This window comes from Thalassophryne amazonica, chromosome 18, assembly GCF_902500255.1.
Source record: "Thalassophryne amazonica chromosome 18, fThaAma1.1, whole genome shotgun sequence".
Classification (NCBI taxonomy): domain Eukaryota; kingdom Metazoa; phylum Chordata; class Actinopteri; order Batrachoidiformes; family Batrachoididae; genus Thalassophryne; species Thalassophryne amazonica.
In genome coordinates, this window is record NC_047120.1 from 51126220 (window position 1) to 51148324 (window position 22105).

Sequence of the window (22105 nt, forward strand, 5' to 3'; positions counted from 1 at the left end):
TCAACATGATTTGAGCATGTTTAAATCTTGACCCCTGTGTAATTCTTTATTGACTCCTGTAGCTCATTAGAGGTCAGCTCCAGGATGGCTCCATATCTGGAAATACCACAGAATATGTGTGCCGAATTCCATGCTTTTATCACAATTTTTTAAGGAAATTTTAGCTAAGCTGCACCACTATATGGTAGTAAAAAAAAAACAAGGCAACTCATAAAAGTCACAAAAGCAGCGATGGAAACAACAGAGGCACAAAAATAAAGGTATGATGGTGAGGAGGGGGGGCAAAAAACACAGTCAGCTAGAACAGCCTTCAAACATAAACAGCTTTCCCATTCTCTCTGGAACAATCCGCAGGCCGCTCCGCCTCTTCACATGGGGCCATTACTCTGTAACTGCCGGCCCCACTTTTGGCACACGTTGTGTATCACACAGTGCGGGTTGTGTTGGCCTGGAGAGAGACATTTTGGTGCCATCTATAGTCTGCCACGGCAAACTGCCATTTGTGAAAAACCAAGTGTGTTTAAAGTTTGCTTGCATGGTGAACTTCCATGGGGCTGAAGCTGGTGAGAAACACTTGTGTCAAAGTGGGTGTAAAGAAACTGGACATGCAATCTACACACAGATGTAAAGGCCCCGTTAAAATCGGGGCCTGTTCTGACAGAACACTGGGCCGTATCCTATATCCAGTTTTCAGTTATGATGGGTGGCAGCAGAAGGGCAGTGAACACGTCAGTACAAGGCAAACGTACGTAAGTACTGCAAGCATCAATCCTTATTATTTTAAAAAATATATAATAATAATAATGAGAAATTATCTCCCAATAAATACAAGAAATTTAAAACAAGAAAAATGTAAACTGATAGAAGTCACAGTTGGAGGAAAGGTGGCATGCATGTTATCTGGGAGGCAGAGCTACTTCCTGGATAGGGGTGATTGGCTGCCCTGATTGGAAAGGTGTGCCGGCACAGTCGTGCTGAACAGATGATAACCAAATCCTAGTCCACTTTGACGCCCATCTTCTCTGTGTTTAGTAAATACAAGCTGTCATCGATCAGGAAACTGCAGTCAGAAAAACAGATGATTTTAAATGAAAATTGTGTTTTTTTTTAAAAACTGAAACGTTTATTACATCTTACGACACATTTTTGTATTGCAGAGGATTAATATTAATATCACTCAGAAAATTACTATTGGTCCTCTCAAATCAAAGCAACTTTTGTCACTTCTTTAGCTCAAGTTTGTTCTTCAAAAATGGATGTGAACAGAAGCAGATGTAAGTAAGGTGAAGGATGTCGAGACCTGAAAGGAACCAGTCAGTCTCCAGTTTTATCTCTATCATCTGAGCAAAACATAATTTGGCTATTACTGACATTTTATGACATACAAATCTTTTTTTTTTTTGTTGGTTTTTACCTCCGCCAAGGAGGTTATGTTTTCGGTCGCGTTTGTTTGTTTGTCAGCAGGATAACTCAAAAAGTTTTGAACGGATTTTGATGAAATTTTGTGGAATGGTTGGAAATGACATCCCGATGCTAACGCGTTAGCATGTCTATGGCATTTTCAATGTTAAAAGTTATCATTAAGCAGTTGCAGCTGTCATCACGTTCGGGTGCATTTGTTTTCAAATTGTAATATTTCTTAAAATTATTTTTGTTGAAATTTTGTGGAGTGGTTGGAAATGACAAGAGGAACAAGTGATTAAATTTTAGTGGTGATCCGGATCACGATCCAGATCCCGATGCTAATGCGTTAGCATGTCTATGGCATTTTCAATGTTAAAAGTTAGCATTAAGCAGTTGCAGCTGTCATCACGTTCGAGTGCATTTGTTTTCAAATTGTAATATTTCTTAAATTTATTTATGTTTAGATTTTAATAATCTAATGATTATTATATACAATTTTACAGACAGAGACAAAAAGAAATAGATCACTGTGCCAAGGAGGGAATCTCTTTAGGGTCAGTGACCCTATGGCCTTGTTTAGAGAAGTGTTTCATAAATGTTAAAAAAAAAATCATATATTTGCAGTTTAGATGAGTAATAAATTGAATTTTGTCTCTTATTTGTTTTTGTCTATAAGCACATGCAATATTAGTATCAGTGCTCAGATGACAGTAGCTTCTGGGAAAGGTGCAAGTTGCAATAAACTGTGATGCCAAGCGCTAAGGATACATGCTATCCAGTCACAGCAGATTAAACTTTTTTTTTACGACTGAGCAAACATCATTGTTAGACTTTTTTAGGGTCAATGATTCCGCGGCGTGTAGATGTTATGGTGTCAGTGACCCCATGGCCTTGGCGGAGGTTTGCACTCTCTGAGTGCTTCTAGTTTTTTTTTTTTTGGTTAGCAGCTGGGCCTACCTATAGAAAATAAAGTGCACAGGGATGGTGCTCAGGTGCCAAACAGCGTGAGCATCCAACACCCAGAGGAGGGGGGGGAAGTCCAGCAGCTCCAGCAGAGCGAGACCATGAAGCAGAAAGACCACCAGGCCGCACTTCCACCAGTAGGGCAGCGTACGCCGGTTCTGCCAACACCAGCAGAGCCACCACAGCAGGTTCACCATACCTTTAAAACAAGAGACAAGCTGTTTCTATTCCACACACAAAAGCAAACGGAAAAGAGAAGGGCAGTGGAGATGAATCATGTCAATCAACAATATAGCAGCTTAGATTTAGACAATCATATTCAATACAAGAGGCACAACTCTTGGTCAGGAATGAGAGGAACAGTAGTAGCCAGTAAACCAGTATTGATCAGTATGTCTGGTATTTATATTGTGTATTTATATTGAAAACTGTTTTTCTTTTTTACTTTAATTTATTATACTATTTTTTTTATACGAGTCATCTGTCTGAACAGATGCTTTGTTGTTAAGATCTAGGCTGAAAACTAGGGGTGAATGTACTGCTTAACTTTATATATTACAACTACCCCAACTTTTATTACATTTAAATAGTTGTTGAAAACTTATTTCTAATTTTAGCTCTTAAAATACACTGACATTTTAAAATATATTTCTGCCTGTAATTTTATCATTTTAGCATTTTGCTGTTTGTTTTTTATGATGTAAGGCACTTTGGCCAATGCCTGTTGTTTTAAATGTGATTTACAAATAAAGCAAATAACTACATAATAAATAATAACATAATTGAACTAGAAGGGCACTCGATAGAGCGTATACCTCTGTCATGCCACATATCAATATTGAAGGATGTGGAATCACAAAAGGGCAAACTAATACATTATGCTATATTCCAGAGTTTAATCCGGATCATCACCAAGTTTTAATCGATTGATCCTGGACATATTTCTCATCATTCCACTAAATTTGGTTCAAATGCATTCAAAATTTTTTGAGTTATCCTGTTAACAGACAAACAGACAGACAAATGCTGGTGAAAACATAACCTCCTTGGCGGAGGTAATAAAGGCACCGTCACACTTGCACGCATTTAATCCCTGCACTGCCATGCAATTCATCGTGCCAATGTGACCCACTTTGTGCAGCTTGATGTTGCGTTATATAAAATAATTATTTTGTAGCAGATTAATCATTTGCTCTCAGAATCTCCCGGAATCACAGAGTCATTTTCTACAGCTGCAGATTTTCTTGTGCACTTCATGACGTGGAGAACGCATTTGGAATTGTCTCAAAGGTAATTATTTATAATATTTATACTGTAATGGCTTGGTAAAACAGTCGCATTTTCATTCCTTCTTATGAGTATCTGTAAAATTATGTTTATTAAAAATTTAACATCTCGTCATAATTGTTCAGATGAGCTGCGCTGTGATGTGATGCGCTGATGCACTGACTCGCAGTGACCTAAAGATTTTGAACAGGTTGCGCAAACTTCATGTGTAGTTCACAAAACTAATGTGTGCCAGAGATTTTGACCATTTCAAAATTTTCTTTCCGCACTTGCGCGCAGCCGTGCAGTTTAAAACAGTTTAAAAGTTTACAACGATTTTTCTCTCTGGTATGCCAGATTGCATGCCAATGCAGGGGTCAAATTTGTGCAAGCAACAAGGTACCTTAAATATAAGTGTATAAGTATATAGTGGTAAGATGTATTTGAAGACTATATCTGATAGTATGAGTAACAAAAATAACAATAACAACAAAACAGTATTAATCCGACTTTTAAAAATTTGTTGTACCTATAGAGACATTAGCAGCCATGTTGTAGCCATAATCAAAACTGACAAAGGTTAAGTAGGACACATGGGAAGTAAAGGCCAAGATGAGCATGACTCCAACCATACTGGACACCCCTGGTCGCCTCAGGCCCAAAGTCCTGGTGGAGAGGGGGAGCAGATGACATTTTATAACAACAGTCTGAGTGCATCAACAATTACGTTATGTCTGGTGAGGGGAAGAATATATCTAACAATCCTTCCTTCATCCACATACAAAATTTTCATTCAAGCACACTCCCCATAAATGAAAAATGATTACTGAGTTTAATTCATATTTTACATCTGAAACGGTTTCCTACATTTTTGTAGGATCGAATGCACAGAGTGCAAGTGGAATGCATGTTTTATATATCTTACCGAACACAGCATAGGTAGATAGAGTAAAGAATGACGGCTGTGGCACAGAAATAGTCCATTTTCTGAAATAAAACACAAACCAGCATTATGATTAAAAAAGGATTTGACATATTAATAAAAAGTTGCAATTACATGAACAACAAATCGATTTAGTTTGGAAGAGAATGTAGTGACATAAGTAATTAGCTAAATTTAAGGGTCACTGAAGGAGGATGCTCACATAAGCCAGCGGTATCTCAGCTGGAAAGATGCTACCTTAAGTTCTTCACTCACAATATCACAATTTTTTTATTAATCACCACATTGTAAAATTTGAAAGTGTATGATTTCCTGAAGAAAATAGCAATAACTGTAACAAAAAAGGTACACAGGAAATTTTGCTGAGTAAAATTTACTCTGCTGGGATAACAGTTGATCCCAGTCTAAAAAGAGTAAAAAACACTCTATTGTAGAGTGAAATCAGCTCTACTGGTGTCACCGACCGAACAGTCTCCCCGCCCTGCCTCCACTGTCCATGCGTCATTTCGGAGCACAGCGCTCTGTGGACGGACTGTCTTCACCCAAAGCGATCAAATCGATTAATGTGATTATTAACCATCAGATGACAAGGTAAAACCTCTTAAATCATTCTAAAGTCAGTTTTAAGCAGGAACGAGGCGATACTCTGCAACACTCTGAAATAACGGACGGTCAGTGAACGCAACAGCTAGCAGCCGTGTAGCTTCATCGCTCTGATCGCTTCCTCCGCCTTTTCTGATGAAATAATGCTGAATTGATTCTTGTATAAAAGATTCAGATATTGGTCGCTGAAACAGATGATGACTGGAGTGCAGTTTTAAGCAGAAACTAGGTGAACATCAGTGAACCGCGGCTGACGCATGCACAGTGAAGATAGGGTGGACCGATTTTTAGGGTGGACCATTCAGTCAGTGACACCGTCTAGTCAATTCAAGTGGTTTTACTGCAATAAGAGTTGATTTACACTATGTTGAGTTGATTTAGCCTGTGGTAGAGTATATTTAACTCTGTTTAGACTGGGATCAAATGTTATCCCAGTAGAGTGAATTTTACTCAGCAAAATTTCCTGTGTAAATGCAGCTTTGAGATGAAAGAATTTGTACGTTACCTCGGTAAGATATGTGTCGCGAGTGTGAAAGACCGTGGACCAGAACCACGCATTAAGAGACACCTAAAGAAAGACAAACAGGCTAAATAGTCATAACAACTTCTCATCACTTTAGCCTTTTATGTACATGTATACAAGGTCTGTCCAGAAAGTAACGGACCTTTGTATTTTTTTCAAAAACTGTATGGATTTGAATCACGTGTGATTGCATCAGCCAAGCTTGAACCTTCGTGCGCATGCGTGAGTTTTTTCATGCCTGTCGGTTGCGTCATTCGCCTCTGGGCAGGCTTTGAGTGAGCACTGGTCCAGCCCCCTCGTCGGATTTTTATTGTCAGGGAAATGGCTGAGAGGCTGCCACTTTGCTCCATGAAATTATTTTCAGAAACTGTTAGCGAGCCAGTTGGAAACCATTCGAAAGATTCAGATTGCTTTCGGTGAAGATTCTGTTGGTGTCACACGGATTAAGGAGTGTTAAAACCTTTTTAAAGATGGCCCATAGCGGCGGAGGGCGCGCGGCGCACAGAGTGGCCATCGACAGGCTGGAACGACCAGATCATTTCTAAACTGAACGCTGTGTTGATCCGGGACATCATGTGACTACCACAGAAATGGCAAGAGAGCTGGACATAGCACTTTTGCGGCACATTCCACTGTTACAGGAGATTTTGTAATGAAAGACGTGCGGAGGATTTCGGGCATCGGGACGGAGCCGCTCATGGCGCACAACAAAAAAAAACACCTCTGTGTTGGAAACCATTCGGAAGATTCAGACGGCTTTCGATGGCTTTTCAGTCGAGTGAGTATCCGAGAAATTGTGTAACAGCTGGACACGCCACAACATGCCCTGTGAGACTTCCAACACGGAGGTGTTTTTTTTGTTGTGCGCCATGAGTGGCTCCGTGCCGACGCGTGAAATCCTCCGCACGTCTTTCATTACAAAATCTCCTGTAACAGTGGAATGTGCTGCAAAAGTGCTATGTCCAGCTCTGTTGCCATTTCTGTGGTAGTCAGACGACGTCCCGGATCAACACAGCATTCAGTTTAGAAATGATCTGGTCGTTCCAGCCTGTCGATGGCCGCTCGGTGCGCCGCGCGCCCTCCGCCGCTGTGGGCCATCTTTAAAAAGGTTTTAACACTCCTTAATCCGTGTGACGCCAACAGAATCTTCACCGAAAGCCATCTGAATCTTTCGAATGGTTTCCAACTGGCTCTCTAACAGTTTCTGAAAAAAATTTCATGGAGCAAAGCGGCAGCCTCTCAGCCATTTCCCTGACAATGAAAATCCGACGAGGTGGCTGGACCAGTGCTCACTCAAAGCCTGCCCACAGGCAAATGACGCAACCGACAGGCGTGAAAAAACTCACGCATGCGCACGAAGGTTCAAGCTTGGCTGATGCAATCACACGTGATTCAAATCCATATAGTTTTTGAAAAAAATTAAAAGGTCCGTTACTTTTTGGACAGACCTCGTATTTGTGCACATTAAGTCACTACACATAGCTTTCTTTCTTCCTCAAAAAGGGGTTGTGAGTGACTCACTAGGGAGAAGGCGTTTATGGTGTGGTACATGGGGCTCTGGCGTGGCACCGTGCTCCGATAGCGCAGCAGCATGAGGAGGCAAGCCAGGCCATTCAGCAGAGAGGCCAAGGCAGATGCCGGCTCCTCAAAGCACAAAAAGCGTGCAAACGGCCACTCAAAAAAATAAAACACATGATCCAAAATGTTACAAAGTACAAACCAAATGTTTACTATAGTGTGGGAAAAAAATCCAGCAATAATAAATATGAAAGGTTCTGTTTAAAAATAAATAAATCTGAGATACTTTGCCATGAAACTGCGGGACTCTGTACCCCTCAGCCTGGTAAAGGCCTACAGTAGTCCACATGCACTGATAGCGACAGTCATCACGACATGTCCAACCTGGACCAAGAGAGAGGAAAAGAGTATTTAAACATGTATAAGCTCAGAATGCTTTCATGTTAAGTCAAAACTCAAAGGGAAAATTTTATCATTGACTACAGTACTTTGATCATTTGTGTATTTCTTTTTAGAGTGAACACAAAGGAACACTCTCCGTAGCCAGCAATCAATTCACCCTAATGAGTATATGTGTGTGTGTGTGTGTGTGTGTGTGTGTGTGTGTGTGTGTGTGTGTGTGTGTATAAAACGGCTGAGTGAATCCTTGTCATTTGATTGGTGCTTTGTATATGTCACATGACATGGATTATGCATTTAGCGTGCAAATTTGGTTCCATATGTTTGCGAACCCAACCCACTGGTGTGGGCAGCATTTAGCTAAACATGTGGATTTAGTTTTGCTGAAGGACAACGACTTGGAGGAGCTAATTGAGGATGCTAATTCTCCGAACACATACACACACACACACACACACACACACACACAACAAATCCACTGCACTGTAAGCCATCTGGAAGCATGAAGAGCTGTTAGGAGGAAGTTAGAATGAAAAGCTGGACTAATTTCTGGCGTGTTTTTTTTTTTTTTGGTTATTTTTGGACTCCTATTTAAAGTTCATTTGGATTGGATTTTCACAGATCTGGCAACTTGCTTCTGATGGATTATTTGTTGCTGCGACGTCACTCTGAACTTCACACGGTTGTATACGCTTCTTTTATTTCTGTTTAGCACTCTTCTGGTTATTAATTGTATCTGCTGTGAACATTATTTAACAACAGTCCTGTTGTGAATCGCTAGCAGTTAGCATTTGCTAGCAGTTAGCTTTGGCTAGCTAGGTTGACCCCTCCCCTCTCCGTCGTTACTTTTTATAGCTGTTCAATTTTTACCCGTTTAATACTTCTGTTCGTTTTTCAGTCGAACTGCTGTGAATTTTAAGTAATTATTTTACTCCTGTGTAAAATCTTAGGAGCGGCTAACATTTTAGCTAGCTGTTAGCTTGCGTTAGCTATTTTGGACCCCCGTCATCATTTTTTCATTTCATTTTTTTACACTCCTGTTAGTTAATTAACTGTTTAGTGTATTTTATAGCTCCTGCTTTTTTACCTGTTTAATACTTCTGTTAGTTTTTCAGTGTAACTGCTGTGAATTTTAATAAATTTATTTGCGTCTGTGTGAGCCTTAGGAGTGGTAGCTTATCCATTATTGGTTAGCTCGTGTTTGCTTGACTACATTCTTGAATTTCTTAGTGCACAAAGTACACTACTAATTGTACTTTACACCATCCGTAAATCCTGCATGATGTTGGAAGATACGGTGGCTCTCTTAGAGAGCCGTGTCCGTAAGTTAGAGCAGCTTCTTAGCGCAATGGAGTTAGATGTTACAGGCACTCCAGATGAGGTTAGTGTTGGGCCGGCTAGCGAGCCCATTAGCATCAGCTTAGAAATGCCAGCTGTGGAGCACGGCTTTCGGACTGTGGCTAGGCGGAGGAAGCCCCGTAGGGCTTGGTGCCCGGGTTGTGGCACTCCGATCACACACGCCAGTGCGAACAGTGAATCGGTTCTCCCCCTTGGATTTGCCTGATGTGAATTCTCTGAGCCCACAAGTGACTTCCACTCCTGTCTCCAGGCCAAAACACCGGACTTTAGTGATAGGGGATTCTATCACCCGCAAAGTCAGGTTACAGATGCTGGCTGACATTAAATGTATTCCTGGGGCCAGATCTCCTGACACTGCATCTCATCTTAGGGTGCTGATGCTGCAGAAGGGAAGACACACGAAGGAACATGACATGAGATATAGTCACATAGTTATTCACATTGGCACCAATGATATCAGGATGAAGCACTCAGAGGTCACAAAAATGGACATAGAGTGGACCTGTGACCTTGCCAGAAAGATGTCAGCATCGATTAATAGTCTCTGGTCCCCTCCCCTCCCGGGGTACTGATGAGGCGTTTAGCAGGCTGACATCGTTAAATAGGTGGCTGGCGCAGTTTTGTAGACAGCAAGGCTTTAGCTTTATTGATAACTGGCCTTCGTTCTGGGGCCGCCATGGCTTGCTGATGCCGGACAGCCTCCACCCTACTGGGGAAGGCGCCGCCATCTTGTCTGCGAACATAGATAGAGCTCTACAGGGAGGGTAACATTAGGAATCTACAGCAGGCCACAGAGCAGGTGATTAGAGACCCTGCAAGGCTTATGACAGATGTGGGTGTGGAATCCATTAGCTTAGCGGGGAATTTAGTGCAGAAAATCCACTATGGTGATAGTGCAGTTTATTTGCCAGGGAGGGAATTTCAATAGGTTGAGACTGTGTCCTGCTTCCGTAGTCATGTCTAGGGCTGTCACAATTATTACAATATTTGTCAATCGCGATTATTTTTCATATTCGTGATTATTTTTCATATTCGCGATTACCGTGAATTATTTATTTTATCCATAAAGCATAAAACGACTCAGAATCTGACATCATTGTGCTGCAGCCTCACCCTCATCTTAAGGCGGGACAATAACAAGGAGGCTGACGGCCGATTAAAACAGTGCTGTCTTCTTCAAAAGCCCTCAAAAATGCAGAGCTGTTGGTGTGTTTGTCTGTGTCTGTGCCTGTGTGTGCGCGTGCGCGGAGTTAACAGGCTGCAGACTGCGAGGGAGGGGGTGGGTGAGGGAGATTCCTGAATGCAGGCGCGACACGTTCAGTGCGCAGCGAGCGCGGAGCAGAGAGAGGATTTTAACCCGAGTTAACAAAACGAAAACGTGGAGCTGCCTTTACTTCTCTCTGAACTTTCTCTAAAGGTGTGATTCTGCCGTTACCGTCCTGTTCACACCATGTGCGCATCGTATGCTGAATTTATGAGATCATGAGATGAAATAAACGGTCAAATATCTTTAAAAACATATTTAAAAAATGAGAATATATGAATGAACTGAGCCACAAAAAAAGAAAACCCTGACATGGAGAAGCTGTGGTGATGTTCAGATGCACAGATCACAAAAAGCAGGTGAGAACTCTGAACTTTAACAGCTGTTACTTTCCAAAGGTATTTATTTGTTCATTATGGGCTTAATGCAGTGTTTAAGCACAAAATGTGACTGATGAGGAGAAACAATTTCAGAAATGCAACAGAAACAACCACAATTCAGAAAAAAGTTGGGACTGTATGTAAAATGAAGATAAAAATAAAAATGTTGTACCATTCCCAGTTTCTCCACTCACAGAAGCCAAACGTTCTTCCAGAGTTGTGTAATTATACTACAATAGTAGAATATAAAGAAGGGGAAAAAAAGAAAAAAATAGACAATATATTCGTCAATCGCAATTATTTGTCTGACAATTAATCGTCTCCAGAAATTCCTAATCGTGACAGCCCTAGTCATGTCCATAAAAATCATAGAGGGATATGCTTTCCAAACTTACTACCCATTACTATATTGGATGATGATGAAATTGAGGATGGGCCAGTGGTTGTTCCAGCAATAGCAAAGATTTCATGTCTGCTACCTACAATGCGCGTGGAATGTCTTAAACCTAAACCAACTTCTAGGCATCTTATATATGCTACTCTGGAACCATCCCTAAACCCAAACAGTTCAACTGTCAACCCCACTGAGGTCCTTAGACTGGGTCTCATTAACATAAGATCACTGTCCTCAAAATCATTGTTGATCAATGATCTAATTATCGATCATCACTTAGATATGATTGGGTTATGTGAAACCTGGCTTAAACCTACAGCTGTCCATCCCTTAAATGAGGCCTGCCCATCAGCTTATACATTTAGTCACGTCCCTTGTGATGCAAAGCAAGGCGGGGGTGTTGCTCTTATTTATAAATCTAGGTTTAGCTTATTAGCTGTTGGGGGTTACAAATATCACTCGTTTGAGCATCTGATTCTCCGCTCTGCTCAAGATATTACACATTGCCAAGGTCAGAAGAATAAAAATCAGTCGTATTACGTTGTCACTGTATATAGGCCTCCTGGACCATATTCTGAATTCTTAGATGAATTTGGTGCGTTCATCTCTAACTTGTCAACTAGTGTAGATACCATTCTGATCATTGGTGACTTTAACATTCATATAAATAAGCCTTCTGATCCCCTCTTCAAATCATTTATGGAAATTGTGGATGCATTAGGATTTCGGCAATGCATTCGGGATTCGACGCACATTAGTGGAAATACCCTGGATCTGGTTCTCGCACGTGGTATTGCTGTCACGAATATTGACATCATGCCTCTTACATCAGTGGTGTCTGATCACTCACTTATTAAGTTTATTAAGTTTGCTGCCGTGTTTAGTGGAACAACAACCTTATATATCATTATGGCGATGCATCAACTCCTCAACTAAGACTGAACTCGAAGCTAGACTGCCTGATGTCTTAGCTTCACATTTGACAAATACCCAGTCAGTAGACAGACTTGTGGATAGTTTAAACTCAGTGCTCAAAACTACACTCAACACGACTGCACCACCTGTGTTAAAACCGCGCTCCCCCAAATCACAGTCACCTTGGTTCAATGATTATCTGCATGACCTCAAGCATAAAGCAAGAGGTCTAGAACGGAAATGGCGTCGTTCAAAATTAGAAGTATTTCACCTTGCATGGCATGATGCTATCTTAGACTATAAGCATGTATTACTGGCTACAAAGCAGACTTACTACTCTGATTTGATCAACAAAAACAAGCATAACTCAAAGTTCTTGTTCGACATGGTGTGAACACTTATGCATGGACAACCACCTTTAGTTCGCTCTCCTTTTACAGCACAACATTTCCTGGATTACTTTGGGAAGAAAATAGAAGACATCAGGTTAAACATATCCCGGCATGCCTTAACCCAGCCACTACACCCTGCTATTGAGGTGGGCGCCACTACTGAGGTATTACCTAGATTAGTATCGGACCTGTGGCCCACTCTTGGACCAACTGTGCTAGAAATGATTAATCTTTCTTTAACTTCTGGATCTGTTCCTAAATGTTTCAAATCTGCAGTGATTAAACCATTACTTAAGAAACCTAATCTTGACCCTAGTGTTTTGACAAACTATCGGCCGATATCAAATCTATCATTCCACAGAGACGGCTCTCACTAAAGTGGTGAATGATCTTCTGCTTACAATGGATTCGGACACCACTACGGTTCTGTTGCTGTTAGATCTCAGTGCTGCATTTGATACAGTGGATCATCATATTCTACTTGATAGGCTGGAAAAACATTTTGGGATTACTGGGAGTGCCCTTGCATGGCTGACGTCATACTTGACCAGTCGTTCTCACTGTGTTTTGTACAGTAACACTACCTCTAACCTTAGTGACATGAAATTTGGGGTTCCACAGGGGTCTGTCTTAGGCCCCCTGCTTTTCTCCCTTTATATAGCACCCCTTGGGCACATATTGCAGCGTTTTGGGATTACCTTTCACTGCTATGCAGATGATACTCAGTAATACATGCTGATAACTGCTGGTAATCTCGTTCACATAAAATCCTTAGAAGATTGCCTTGCAGCAGTGAGAAGTTGGATGTCTAGAAACTTCCTACTTTTAAACTCTGATAAGACTGAAATGATGGTTCTTGGTCCAGTGAGACATCGGCATCAATTTGACCAGTTAACGCTCAGCCTTGGCTCGTGTGTCATGCATCACACTGACAAAGTGAGGAACCTTGGGGTGATTTTTTATCCTTCGTTGTCCTTTGGCCTCCACATTAGAAATATTACTAGAACTGCTTTCTTCCCCCTGCGAAGTATAGCGAAGATTTGTCCCATCCTGTCTACGGCTGATGCTGAGACCCTGATCCATGCATTTATCTCTTCTAGATTGGACTACTGCAATGTTCTATTTTCTGGTTTACCGCAGTCTAGCATTAGGGGTCTCCAATTGGTTCAAAATGCTGCAGCCAGACTTTTGACAGGAAGAAGAAAGTTTGACCACATTACACCCATTTTGGCATCCCTTCACTGGCTTCCTGTCCCAGTGAGATCAGATTTTAAGGTTCTGCTACTAACCTATAAAATTATTCATGGACTGGTACCTCCCTACCTAGCTGATCTAATTAAACCTTACGTACCGGCCCGGGCTTTATGTTCTCAGGGTGCAGGACTACTTTGTGTCCCTAAGGTAAATAAGAAGTCTCCGGGTCACAGAGCTTTCTCTTGTCGTTCTGTGGAATGATCTCCCTGCATCAATAAAACAGTCAGATTCTGTGGAGATTTTCAAGTCAGGACTTAAGCCCCGTTTACACATAGACGGTAAGAGCTCCCGGAAGCGTCCTGGAAGAGTTTTTGGCCGTCTTAAGGATCAAACGCCGTTGTCAACGCCGGCACTAGGGGGCGTGGCTTAGTTCCGGCTTTACTGGTAATTGTCGAAAAAATTATTCAACATGTCCGGGAGCGCTCCCGGAGAATTCGCATGACGACGGAGACAACGCGAACAACGGCGTTTGATACTTTTTAATCGCCGTGTCATCCTGCCCCTTCCTGTAGTGCCGCAGTTTACACCGGCGTAATTGGCGGCCGTTGTATCCCTAACCAACGGCGTGTAAAACGGCGATAGAGCCCACATCGGCGTCCTCAAAGGCGTTTTAACCGGCGACAGAGGCAGACAAAACGGCGGCGCTAGCGGACAGTACTCCGTTCTAAACGCCACCTCCCGGTTAATGGCGTTCCAAATGGCCGATAGGCGGCGGTCAGTATAAAAACGCTAGCGCACTGCATGCAGGCCTCTCACTCGCGGCCAGCTTCAGATATTTTTGCAGAGAAGCTCCAGTATGCCTCCTAAAAGAAAATTGGCAGAGGCAAGGACTTACCAAGAGGTCTGGTTCAGAAGCAGAGGAGAGGCCTGTGGTGGAGACGAGCAACACGTTGAGGAGGGGAAAAGGAGAGGAAAAGAAAAGGCTGAGGATGAGCTCCCTCCCCCTGCAGTAACAGCTGCTTCAGCCTATTATACTCTGGGGGCGATGCCTATATGCAAAAGTTCCTGGAGTAACGCAGGATTTGCCTGGATAAATCCAGCGGTACACAGGGCATTTTCGGCGGCAGCAGAACACCGCCGTTCTCACGAGCGTCTTAACCTGCGACTGTAAAGGATAGAACTGGGTATTAACCCCCGTTGCCTGACGTGTGCCAGATGCTACGGCGTCAAAACGCCATTTTATTCGGCGGATTTAGCAGCGTTTTATCTGCGTATTTGTGGCTAGTATGGCGCTCAAAACGCCGGCGCAATGCTCCGCCCCTTTTCACCGCGAAAACAGCCAGAACTACCGCGAACTTCGGTCTACGTACTACCCGCCGACAAAACCGTCTATGTGTAACCTGGGCTTTAAGACGCACTGGTACAGTACAGCATACTGGTACAGTTTTGTTTTACACTTTTTACTCTTTTAATTCATTTATTACTAATTGGAGCGGGCTGTGGCCTCAACTTTACCTAAATTCTGGGGTCTTTTCTTTTAGTGAAGTTTAGGGCTAGTGGCCGGCGATCACCTTAGTATTTCTCTGTTTTTCTTGTTGTTTAATGCTGGCAAATTATACAGAATTTTTTGTCTTTCTGATGCCTGATTCTGTTTTTTCCTCTCTGTTTAAGGTGCAGCTCCATCCAGAGATGGGAGTTGTATTCGTGTTGGCGATCCTCCTGTCCTGTGCGCCAATAGCATTTCTTGTATATTCGTCCGTGAATTGTTCTGTGAATTGTTCTGTAATTTATGTCTGTAGCGTGGCCCAAGCAGAGGGTCACCCCTTTGAGTCTGGTCTGCTTGAGGTTTCTTCCTCAGAGGGAGTTTTTCCTTACCACTGTTGCTCTGGGGGTTGGTAAGGTTAGACCTTACCTGTGTGAAGCGCTTTGAGGCAACTCTGTTGTGATTTGGGGCTATATAAATGAAAATAAACTGAAATTGAAACTGATTGGTGATGTCAGAGCAGCAGTGATGCACCGAAGCTGGACAAAATACTGATGTGATTTTTTTTGCTGGAGTGAGGAGGTACTGTCCCTTTTCTGTTGTTTATAAATTAATAATATAATATCAAAGACAGGGATCTATTTTAGCCATTATATAAAACAAATAATTGATGTTTTTGCATTCTTTCAAAGGTGCGAATATTTAATTCGGTGAAAGCTGGAAGATACCATTCAACGAGGCAAAGCCAGCTTTCACCTCATGAAATATTTGTACCAGTGAACTCATAAACATTCATTATTTGTCTAATATATTATAATGGTTTCACAGGTACAGAGTTACTTCCTTCTTTTTTGTACTAGTGTAAAAAGAATTAGTTTGAGATTATTACAGTTGCAAATACATCTATTTTTTTTTTCATTCTGAAAAACTGCATTGACCCCTTATTTGTACACTTTAATGACATTTTAGGGAGTAAGTATTTGGGCGGGCGGTGTTACATCAAGACTTTTGTTACACCTTGCTTAGCTGGAAAAATCAGATTTCAACTTGTGGATCAAGAAACTCAGAGAGCACACAAAGAACCTTTGCCAAGGATAACAATGAAGTGTAGTTACTATTTCGGCAAACAGAGGAGCATATCAGAATTCTGGATTTCTTCCAACAACCAGATTTTTCAAATGTCACAAGTCAACAACAAAAGAGAACAAGATTAAAGATGAAATTCTGAAGTGCATACAGAGCAACACAAAAAAGGAATTAAACCTTTGCCTGATCTCATTTTTTCTGATGTCTTACCTTCAGACAGACAAATAAACAAAAGGACACAAGCAGTATGACTCCTAGTAGACGGGATGCCACTCCTTTGCAAGTTACGTTCTCAGCCAAGGCTGGTTACCCCTTTACCCCTGGGTGGACTGAGATAATGCAAACAAAATGTCTAATCCAAGAACACAGGTAAGGTAGCGGGAATGAGAAAATAAGAGTACTGCACTAACAAATAGCACAAATACAGCGTTTGATCACTCCTATCAGTGGGCTTATACAAAACGCAATTTGAAGCGTCCAAATTTTCCCATTTAACAAACCCAAATTTGAATTTCTATCACTCATTTGTGAAAGAAACTAATTAATAAGAGATTTTTCAATTAAAAAAAAGTAGTTCTACTGCCTGGTGTATGACAACAAAGACAGTTACAGAGGAGTCTTTGATGTAAAAAACTTGATTAAATACAATTAAATGTCAGGAGCCCACTCAAAAAGGATTGAAAGGCAATAAATGATCAGTCGTTGAATTTATAATTATCCTTTCATATTAAATATGTAATTTTTTTGTCTTTTTTATTTGTTTAGAATGCATATGAATACACGGGTGTTATTTATAATCATTTAAAAATGAGAACACGATAAAATAATTATATTTGAGACGACAGGATACTTTTTAATTAATAATCGATTAACCATCTGTGAGTGAGCCGCGGGAATGGATGAGGAAAGTGTTAATTAAATAAACAATTTATAAAATGTTATGAAACTGTAATAAAGCTTGAATAAACCTAACCTGATAGCAGGCACCCTGACTTTAAAATTCACCTGTGAGCGCCATGTAGTGGGGCTGGGCAGACTGGAAGCCCCGCAGCCGGACTCCGGTGCAGTTGGTTCGGACACATTGCTTCACACAGTCCCGGTACACCGGCTCCTTGTCGCCTTGAGAAGACTGAACGGTGGACACCGACACGAAGAGCAGCAGGACGACTCCGGCCAAAGCGGACAGCCCGACAGATGTGCACCGGGCTAACATGGTGCTCCAGCGGTCCGTCAGGACTCACAAAGGCACGGCGGGGCGACAACGTGTGCAACCGGCTAACCGCATCCCTGTACAGCTGCCCCCGCTGTTTATGGACAAGACCCAGGCCTGGAACCACCAGTTCTTCTTCGCAGGAACCGAGTCTGAGCGGCCGCCCTGCTGTGCTCCCCTGTACACACAGGGTCAGTTTACACGTTTTCCGGCCAAATTTTCCACAATAAAACACCATAGTAATGGACGGATTGATTGATTGATTGATTTGAGTGCTGAAGCAAAAACGTTGTACTTTCCATCTTGTTTCAACATCTCCAGTCTACTTGAAGAATTGATTGTTGTTATTGTTTGCGTGTTTGATACGTATTTTGTAAAAATGTACACAATTAGAGCTTTTATTTTGAAAGAAGAACGGTTTGTTTGTTTGTTTGTTTTATTAAGCTTTACTTCTTATTTTGAAGTAAAAGAAGTGCTACAGGTACGGGAGTGATATCACAAAACATGAATTCTACAAGCACGGCATGAGAAGGACAGAGTTACAATAAATATTTGTGTGTATACGGGGGAAGAATTTCAAATCCTTTGGATCAGGGATAGTGTTCGGTTTAACCAATCGGATACCCTTGGTGTTTATCACGTGACAACGTCCAGCCAATCAAAGGCATTCCATCGCGTACCACAGCAAGTTTCTGAGAACAGAATGTTTTTTTTTTTTTACAGACATACAAGAACAAAAATATTGTGCGTCGTTGTGTTTTACACTAACAGAAATATGCACTCACGAAAAATACGTTATAATAATAATAATAATTTTAAATAATTATAATTAGATTAGATTTGATTCGATAGAACTTTATTAATCCCTTGGGAAGACTCCCTCAGGGAAATTGCGATTCTAGCAGCATTGTATAGCAGCACACAGGGTAAGAAGCACACAGAGGATCAAAAGTGAAAGTAAAAAAAAAAAAAACAGTTTGCAAATATAAATGTAAATACACAATATAAATACCAGACATACTGATTAACGCCTTAACGCCTATTGTCGCATCTATGCTACAATATTTGACTCAAATATGCAAGATACCAAATTGACCAGTATGCCTGTTGTCGCAAATTTGCAACATACCATTATTATTATTATAACATTATAACATAAAGTCATTACCAAAATACCAAAATTACTATTTATTTTTTGTGCAAAAGTGAAATTAATAATCTCAACATTATTTACCATCTACTTAAAGGCAAAAACACACACAAAACATTTTTTTTAATATACAACTATATAAATTCAGGCGTTAAGGGGTTAATACTGGTTTACTGGCTACTACTGTTCCTCTCATTCCCCACCTCTGTCTTCCTGTTACTCCTCCTCCACTTGAGTGAGGAGTTGTACAGTCTGATGGCCTGAGGGACAAATGAGTTTTTCAGTCTGTTGGTCCTGCGCATAATTTACATTTATGTCAGTATATGCATTTTATTTTTTTTAAATCAACAAAAGGAGTGAGAGGTTTTGTATTATTAATTTAATTTAATTTATATTCGTTCATTGAGGTTTTTATTTACATTATTGATGGTATAATACAATTATCCACAAATATATTTGTTTATATCTGCTAAAGAAGAGAAATAGTTGGTTCTCAAGCCTGTCCTAAGAAGAAAAGGTGGTCACAATTCTAGAATTTTACAGTTAAATTAAATTACAGTTAGAATAAAAAAAAAATCACAAGTAAAAGTAGACTAATTAGGCAGTATCGTTTTCTCTGAAAGCTGTATATATCAAACCTTGATCCTGCATGGTTTCAAGGTTTCAAGATTTATTCACACACATCATCATCAACTTAAAGTCAACCCAAGGAAGCTACTTAAAACTTTTGATGGGGGCCCAGTTTCCTACAAATAAAAAGAAAAACAGACAAGGTATTGGCCAGATATTATTTGAATATAACAATATACAGACAGAAAATTGACACAGAACAGACAATCCCAGCATTCTGATTACATGAGATTAGTAGGTACACTCAGGATATAATTAATGAAGATAATTGATCAGTAAATTAATCCTACAATGACAGGAGTTGCATTTTTAGCTTTTTCTTCAAAATACACATTGACTATACGGACTATTTGGAACTGGGCACGCCACTTTAATGGCTGGCAACACATCTTGAGGATGAATAGGACGTCTGGCAGATGTGTGGTGGACACAGGACTCCTGGATGTCTCATATCTGGGTGACTGAGATCCTGCATCGACATACACACAGACTATAAAGGAACTTTTAGAACAGAAGAACTCATTTTGTCAAGTGGCAAAACATCTTAAAGACAAATCAGTGGTCCAGAGAATGAATGGGCTCTGGGAAATCTCCTGCCTAAGTCACTGAGATCCAGCATCATCATACACACTTACTCTCAGTCAGTTTCCCTGAAATGTGGATCTACACCTCATTGTTCTGTATTCAATTATCCCATCATTGTAAATCACGTGATATATTGGTTGCCATAGCAGATGGCCACCCCACTAAGTTTGATCAGCTTGATGTTTTTTCCTGTATGAAATAAATGGGTTTTTTTTCCCTTACTACTGTTGCCAAAATGGTTGGTCATGGAGTGCATGAGGTCAAGACCCTTCTCGTGTATAACACTTTGAGTTGACATGATTTGGCACTATCTAAATCAGTTGAATTTAACTGCAAAAATACAGATGTTAGTGGGTGATAATAGATGCAGTTTCTGTTAAATGGTGGAAAAATAAAAACTACACTCATGCAAGTAAAGGTCAATGCATGCGAAGTGCACGCATGGAGTCAGAGAACTGATTTGCAATCTCACTGAATGGTAGGTCACAGCTGTCAGAACACTGCCACCAGAGACGTGCCTCATCTCAGCAGGAAGATCAGCCTTACACACCACTGAGTGAGTAGAGTCATCTGTCACTTGCGATGATTGTGATGTGATGAAGTGTAGTTTTGGAGGAATGTAGTACCACACCTGCTCACACATTTCTTTAAGAAACAACTCCTTGTCTACCGTGTACCATCACAGCCTGCTTTCCCAGGTCCTTATACAGCCTGGAATTTCTACCAAGCCATGTATTATGCTGGTGACTCCCTGCAGTCCTTGGCAACTTTAATACCCCGTCACACATAGCTGGAATGAGGCCGATTGGCGTCAGAATGACGAGTCAACTCACATCTGAAAAGTGCCCAGTTGCAGTCTGAAAATGTTCTGACAGCCATCTGCGAGAGTCCACATTGGTCAAAATCGGCCGGTGCTCCCAAGTGTGATGCATATGTTCGAAACCCTCCAAGCACCGTCGAGATGGGACACCTATCCAACAGCGGACCATATGCAATCTGAGCACCATCTGACCACAATTTACATATTCTGATGACGGAAAAACAGGATCTGAAACAATTTGAGCACATACGAGGGGACCTCGAGATAGATCTGGCATGCTTCATCATGATAATAATTATGAATTATTATCATGTACAGTGAATGTGAACAGTGGCTATCAAACCGAAAGCACCATGCGCTACAGCACACACCGCCGCAAATCTGAACAGGCTGTTATGTCCACAATAGACCTTACAGTACAGATATGTGTCCATTCCTTCCCATGGGTAATGTAAATAATGTGAACTAGTGTCTCCATCATATCTCTGTATACCACGGGCAGCTGCGCCTTTCCGTGGTCTCATGTGCGGCAACGCGTCATTGCACGCGTCAGGCTCAGAGCTGAACGGATCTCACTGCTGTAATATATGATCACCTTCTAACTCTGTAGGAGATATGACATGGAACTGTTGTGCCAGGCCATGACAGCATTAATAAACATGAATCTTACCTCCAACAGCAGCCCAGGAGTGTTTCACAGCGTGGTGTGGACGTGGAGCCGAGACCACAGCCTGTGGTTAAAATCCTCTCACTCTGCTGCTGTGCTGGAATCAACCATGGCAAAAATAATTCCCATGTGATAATCCAACCATCATGGTGTCCAGAGTTGCGTTGTGCTGCTGAAGTGAACCAAAACACACAAAAAAGAAATTAAATTTCCCTGAAATGGCATGGGACAACATGGCCCAGTGCCAGCAGTGTTCAGCAGCTGGCAACAGCACACACATAGCTGGTCATTTACCCGTTGTGAACACACACACCCAGCTTAATGTCAGTCCCGCACCTCTGCTCTACGCACACACGCACAGACACAAGAGCTCACTAGTGCTAGGAAGTAGAGGATGAGCGCAGATGTGATTGCATGACTGAGTGAGTGACCGCACCATGCCAGCTTTGAAACATATGGCGTGAGTCCATATGTTGGTTGTACTCCTATGTTCAATACTGACAGGGACTGTGCAAAGGAAGGAACACCGCAATCCCTCCCACTCTGGTCCCGTGTTTGTCATCCAGATGTTTGGACATCGGGCAGTCTTCAGCGCCTTTCATGGCTGTCTGACAGCAGTCTGTGTCATCTACCTGTTGTCTACGTGCGCTTTGGATGTCATCGTGCAGGTGTGGACGAAGTAATCTGGATGCGTTCTGACACTGCTGGCCACGCCTCTTTTCCTCCTGATTGTGTCCGATTATGGCAATATTTGCCGTGTCGGGCTGGTTCCTGCACATTCCTGCTATGTGTGACGGTGGTATAAGTGTGTTGCCGCCAAAGAGATTCCACATTCCATTTGGGTCACAAATTGTGACCATGTTTGCAAGTTCTCCACCCAACCTGTGTACAAACATGCATCCTGAATAATCTAGACTACAAACACATCTTCATCATTTAATTTCAATTCCATGGTTG

General features: G+C 41.5%; 1 protein-coding gene across 1 annotated transcript; it reads right to left on the minus strand.

The window, feature by feature from the left end:
* Positions 1 to 350: 350 nt before the first annotated feature.
* pgap3 (post-GPI attachment to proteins phospholipase 3) lies at positions 351 to 17469 on the minus strand. Its single transcript, XM_034193732.1, has 8 exons — positions 17092 to 17469; positions 7507 to 7604; positions 7224 to 7376; positions 5685 to 5747; positions 4559 to 4620; positions 4163 to 4299; positions 2362 to 2566; positions 351 to 1060 (listed from the first exon to the last, which is right to left on the minus strand). Exons 1-8 carry the CDS (start codon positions 17297 to 17299, stop codon positions 997 to 999), a joined length of 990 nt encoding a protein of 329 aa, XP_034049623.1. The 5' UTR covers positions 17300 to 17469; the 3' UTR covers positions 351 to 996.
* Positions 17470 to 22105: the final 4636 nt, after the last annotated feature.

Bases quoted from the DNA above. Each gene is read 5' to 3' on its own strand.
- pgap3 (XM_034193732.1), bottom strand. From the start codon at position 17,299: ATGTTAGCCCGGTGCACATCTGTCGGGCTGTCCGCTTTGGCCGGAGTC. The intron at 7,605-17,091 runs GTGAATTTTAAA...CTCTTGGTCCAG, and splicing joins CCACTACATGGCGCTCACAG to GTTGGACATGTCGTGATGAC. The intron at 7,377-7,506 runs GTATCTCAGATT...TATTTTTTTGAG, and splicing joins TCCCGCAGTTTCATGGCAAA to TGGCCGTTTGCACGCTTTTT.